The sequence below is a fragment of the Cetorhinus maximus genome, unplaced genomic scaffold, assembly GCF_964194155.1.
Source record: "Cetorhinus maximus unplaced genomic scaffold, sCetMax3.hap1.1 HAP1_SCAFFOLD_1141, whole genome shotgun sequence".
Taxonomy (NCBI): Eukaryota; Metazoa; Chordata; class Chondrichthyes; order Lamniformes; family Cetorhinidae; genus Cetorhinus; species Cetorhinus maximus.
Genome location: NW_027597083.1, coordinates 55906 through 61580, shown reverse-complemented (window position 1 = coordinate 61580; position 5675 = coordinate 55906). Strand labels below are relative to the sequence as shown.

The window sequence follows — 5675 nt, the reverse complement described above, 5'->3', positions numbered from 1 at the left end:
CAATAGTACCAACTCGGTCAACACTCACAACACCTTCTCCTGTATAGGGGTGTTAGATTTGTGGTCTTCCAATCCATTAGGACCTTTCCTGAATCTAAGGAATTTTGAAAGATTACAACCAATACATCCACTATCTCTGCAACTACTTTTTTAAAACTCTAGGGTGCAGGCCATCGGGTCTATGAGACATGTCAGCTGTTAGTCCCATTAATTTTCCTAACACTTCTTTCTGGGAGTATTACCTCTCTCTAAAGTTGGTGGGAGGGGTATTTGTCTCTGGGTCTATTCCCAATCCCGGCGGGGGGGGGGGGGGGGATTACAGACCATCATTCGGGCTGTTGGAGGTGGTTCCAGTCTCTCGCTCCACCCCGCTCTATAAATTGTCGAATGCAAGCAGTTCACAGTCAGTTTTCTCTTTCACTGAGAAAGGATTCGAGATGGAGCACAAAGCAGACTCGGTGCCGCTGAATACCCGTACCTACCCATACCAGGGGCTGAAGGAGGACGACCAGGCGGTCCAGTCCACTGTCATTACGGTCGCCCCGAATGTGCTGCCGATCCGGGACCACCTGCTCTGGTCCATCTTCAACTTCTTATACATGAATTTCTGCTGCCTCGGATTCGTGGCGTTGGTCTTCTCGGTCAAAGTGAGTCCGAGACTCGGGGACATAGACCTCGGGGAGGGGTAGTCAGAGAGCTCAAGGGGTGGATAGGCTCGTGGGTTTGGAGCGGACGGGGTACATTCCAGGAGGGTTGAGAGTGAAGATAGTCCGGGGGTTTGGGGAAGAGAGTGGGCAGCCCCGGGGTTTGGAAGTGCCGCCTCCCCACATCTCCCAGTCACTCATTGGGCGAGGAGCTACCCGTGCCGCTCGGATCGGTCCCGGGCTCTCTTCCCCACAAAGCCGGCTCTGCTCCCGGTTAAAATTCCCAGACGGGTTCTAATGATGTTAAGCGGGATAATATGGTTTTGAGGACAAAATTTATCTTTATTGATTGTAGCAATTTACTGGGCGATGTTTGCCGTTTGTAAGTGTTTTGGGACTTTCTTGCTCAGGAACTGTTACCGTTTAAGTGCATCTATAAAGTGATAGAATAACACAGCACAAAGGGAGCCCTTTCGCACCATTTTTGTGCCAATTCATGCAAATTGCAACTCAGTTAGTCACTCGCTCGTTCCCCCAGTCCGGATTTTTTTCTCTCTCCCTTCAAGTATTTATCCAATTCCCTTTAGAAATCAATGATTAGAAATCAAAAGTATAAATCGTGAAATCTGTCTCGTTGAAGAACCAGAGGAAGCAGAATCTGACATGAATATACAACCTGAAAGTGGGTAGAACTGAGTCAATCCAGGTAGTCATTAGAGTCAATGAACAACACATCAAAATAGACGTTCATACTGGGGCATCAATGTCTGTCATAGGAGAACATATGTTCAGATACTTGGATAAAGGAGTCCATCCTTTAAGTTTGAAAGGATTGAGCACTAAGTTAAAAACATATACAGATGAAGAAATAAGAGTGAAAAGGATATGTCAAGTCCTGGTGCAGTATGGAGATCAGTCTGTAAATTTAACCCTTTATAGTAGTAGCTGGGGCAAGCCCCAGTTCAATTGGTTGCAACTGGCTCAAAAAGATTAAATTGCAATAGGCCTACATTTTTCAAATCAGAACGAGAAACTTGCAGGAACTGTTACAAAAGTACACTTCCGTTTTTAGTGACTAGCTAGGAATAATTCATGGACTACAAGCCAAAATCCACATAGACTGTAACACAACCCCCAGATTTATCAGAGCCAGACCAACCCCTTATGCTCTATGGGACAAAGTTGAGACTGAGATAAACAGGCTGGAAAAGTTGGGTATCTTACAACCAAGTGCAATTTTCCGAGTGGGCGGCACCCATAGTACCCGTACTGAAGCCAGACCAAAGTGTTCGCTTATGTGGTGACTATAAGTTAACTGTAAACAAGAGTGGCCAAACTTGATAGACACCTGATACCAAAGGTTGACGAATTATATTTGAAATTGGCAGGGGGCAGCAGATATTCAAAATTCGACATGAGTCATGCCCACCAGAAGGTAGAGTTGGAAGAAAGCTCTAAGAGAATTCATGACCATCAATATACATCGAGGATTGTATCAATATACTTGAGTACCTTTTGGGATCTCATCCGCGTGTGCTATTTTCCAGCATACCATGGATAATCTACTTCAGAGGTTGCCCCATGTTGTTTATCTGGATGATGTCTTAGTCACATGGTCACCTTACTCCATTTTATTAAAGGTACATAGCACTCCAGTCTTGTCTACCTGACCTACTGTCAGAGCGGACAACTTCTAACGTTCTACTGACAACAACAATAGAGCAACATTCTTTCTGAATACTTCCAGATTGAATTTTGAAGGAATTGCCAATTTTAAGGATGAGAAAAACAAACCAATCTTTCACTCTAAGATCACTGGAATAAGGGTTATTTTAATGAACCTATTACTTTGGACTGTTTTTCTTCAGATGGGAATCAAGGCCAATTGCTTCAATTTTTTTTGATGCATTAAAAAATATTTTTGAATTGAGTCTGACAAAATACACATATTTGTTGTTGGAAATTACTGTGTGCAATGAACAAGTGTACAAATGAAACTTAACTCAATAAAACAACTCAAACAATGTAAATGCTCCTTTGTTAGAAGGCATCTTGCACAGACCATTTCAAAGTTACCAAAATTTCAAGCGCTGAATTGTGTTTGTTTGTATTTACACATCATCTTCCCTTTTCAGTCTAGAGATCGAAAATTCCTGGGAGATGCAGAAGGAGCTCAACATTATGCGTCTACAGCCCGATCACTCAACATTGCAGCCACAGTGCTGAGCATCCTTGCCATCATAATCTGCATTGTGATGGTATTTGTTAGCCTGTTCATGGTGAATCACATCATACAACAACAACAAGAAGGGCAAGGACAGGTTAATTTCTTTGGAGGTGGCAATTGAATGAAGCAATGGTGGCACTGGCTCATTGTCCAGGAGCTGATGCACTCTATTATTGCTTCTTTCTATCTATAATATCTATGTAATACTGTCATGTTTAAAGTGATCACCTCGCAGCAACACAGATTTCTTTTCATTTAAACTTGGTCAAAGTGTGTGTGATAAGTTAATAAACCAATTAATAACTCAGGACTCTTGGCATTTATAGGTGAAAACAGGAAGCTTGCTGTTAAACATTTCCTCCTGGACAGTAAAATAAAAACGTTTTACTTGCAACCACATTGCATTGAATGGGTTTGTGATGAAGTGCTGTCGTTCCATGGCAGTGGTGTATTTTGTTCTAGGTAGCAATAAATCCAAAACTTGATTTGCAGAGTGTCAGTCAGTGTCACAGGACTGAAGGTCTTTAACATTCAGATGCTACTGTTTGTATTTTGAAGCAGGGTGTAGTCCCTTGAATATGTCTCCTCAGTAAATAACTTGGAGATGAGAGAAAATGGACTGTGCTAAAGAGGTTGAGGAGAACAGAAGGGAGGTTTTGATAGCTTCCCCGATTTGCCCACTTACATTGCCCATCAGATGGAGTCTGTTGATTTTTTTTTGCTTGAGACTCTACATCTTGTGAAATGGTTAAATCATTAGTTGTCATGTTTAATGCTGGAAATTCTGAGAATCCAGCGACCAGTCAAAATCAGTAGACAGTGCAGACGTTGGTATCCACCAGCTGTGTGTAGAAATCTGATCACAGCTATCTGTATCCACACAGCAGAAAGTCAAAAGCTAATAGCGGAGAGAGGGGAAATGGAATTACTGAATGATAGAAGCCAAACCAATGGATTACCTCCCTGAGGGATGTTGCCAGTCAGTCTAACTGCAGCAGAATGTGGTGACCAGCCTCTTGGTCTCATGTCCAGAACATGAAATTGCTAAGTGACATACATGCCCTAGCTGCCTTTTGGTACAGCCAGATACAAGAGAAATCTGAGTTTAGCCAACTTGCAAAAGATTGACATGTTCTCAGAACCAGTTTCCACCCCTGAGGTTAAAAGGAAGTAATAAAGAAATTGTAGATGCTCTAGCTATAATCTCCTCTCTAAATTCAGCAATTGTCTCTTTTAGGTTAGAAGATTGCGAATGTAACTCCATTATTGAAAAAAAAGCTGAGAGAAACTAGGAAATTATAGAGCTGTTGAACTATTATGAGGAAGTTATTGAAATTCTGTAAGTAAGGGCAGAGTGACTGAACAAATAGAGAAATTTGAGCTGGTTCTTCCTATCTTGACTCCATTTTTATTCCCCTGGTCCAGTCTCTTCCCACCGATGTCCATGACTCTTCTGATGCCCGCCACCACTGTATCAGTTTCCAATTTCCTGGTTTTAATTATCTCCTTTGCACAATAGATGTCCAATCATACTAGCTCCATCCCCAACCATGAAAGTTTGAGGACTTTCTGCTTCTCCCTTGAATGGAGACTCAACCAGTCCCCATCCACTACCGCATTCCTCTGCCTGGCTGAACATGCTCTCACATTGAACAACTTCTCCTTCAACTCCACTCACTTCCCCCAAATAAAAGCTCTTGCTCTATGAATACCAGCATAGATTCTAGTCATGACCTGGGAGAAGGGTTGCAGATGGTGCCAAACACCAGGGGCTCAGTGTTTCAAACTGAGTTCTCAAGTTGCCCAAACCGAGCAGCCACAGCTTCAGACCTGATAGACTGGCTTAAAAAAGTAGAACTGATTTTTTTTTTTTAAAGCTGGCCTTCCAGATCAGTTTCAATGAGTTACTGTGCTGTTGCTTCCAACCTTCAGCAGATTCATGATTCCTTTTTTTTAAAAAGACCGCCAGAAAACCATGAAGCTGCCCAAAGGTCAGCAGTAGCGCAACAGCTGTTATGAGAGCACTCTTGGGTGAAAAAATGGTAAGTGAAATCCCCATTGACTCATAGACGTTTACAGCACAGCAGGAGGCCATTCGGCCCATCGTGTCCACACTGGTCAACAAAGATCTGACTTACACTAATCCCATTTTCCAGTGCTTTCCTGGAGGCTATGGCAACACAAGTGAATATCTAAATACTTCTTATATATTATGAGAGCTTCTGACTCAACCACCCTTTCAAGCAGTGAGTTGCAGACTCCCACCACCCTCTGGGTGAAAAAATTGCTCCTCAACTTGCCTCTTAGCCTTCTACTTTTTACCTTAAATCTATGCCCCATGGTTATTGGCTCCACTGCTAATGGAAAAAAGTGCCTTCCTATCCAACCTATCCATGCCCCCATAATCTTATACACCTCTATCAGGTCCCCTCTCAACCTTCACTACTCCAAGAAAAACCTATCCAATCTTTCCTCATAGCTCAGACCCTCCAGCCCAGGTAGCATCCTGGTAAATCTCCTCTGCACCCTCTCCAGTGCAATCACATCCTTCCTATAATGTAGTGACTAGTGTTTTACACAGTTCCAGCATAACTTCCCTGCTCTTGTATGCTCTGCCCCAGCTAATAAAGGCAATTATTCCATATGCCTTCTTAACCACCATATCTACCTGCCCTGCTACCTTCAGGGGTCGGTGGATATGCACACCAAGGTCCCTCTGATCTTTAGTACTTTTAGGGTCCTACCATTCATAGTGTAATCCCTTGCCTTATTAACCCTCCCCAACCGCATTACCTCACACTTTT

At 42.9% G+C, this 5675-nt stretch overlaps 1 protein-coding gene across 1 annotated transcript; it reads left to right on the top strand.

Moving 5' to 3' along the window:
• Positions 1 to 349: 349 nt before the first annotated feature.
• On the top strand, positions 350 to 3265 carry LOC144675754 (dispanin subfamily A member 2b-like). Its single transcript, XM_078536359.1, has 2 exons — positions 350 to 647; positions 2780 to 3265. Exons 1-2 carry the CDS (start codon positions 438 to 440, stop codon positions 2990 to 2992), a joined length of 423 nt encoding a protein of 140 aa, XP_078392485.1. The 5' UTR covers positions 350 to 437; the 3' UTR covers positions 2993 to 3265.
• Positions 3266 to 5675: the final 2410 nt, after the last annotated feature.

What these genes read in the sequence shown, in the direction of transcription:
- LOC144675754 (XM_078536359.1), top strand. Translation starts at nt 438, where the DNA reads ATGGAGCACAAAGCAGACTCGGTGCCGCTGAATACCCGTACCTACCCA. An exon ending in CGTTGGTCTTCTCGGTCAAA is followed by an intron (nt 648 to 2,779) that starts GTGAGTCCGAGA and finishes TTCCCTTTTCAG; the next exon opens with TCTAGAGATCGAAAATTCCT.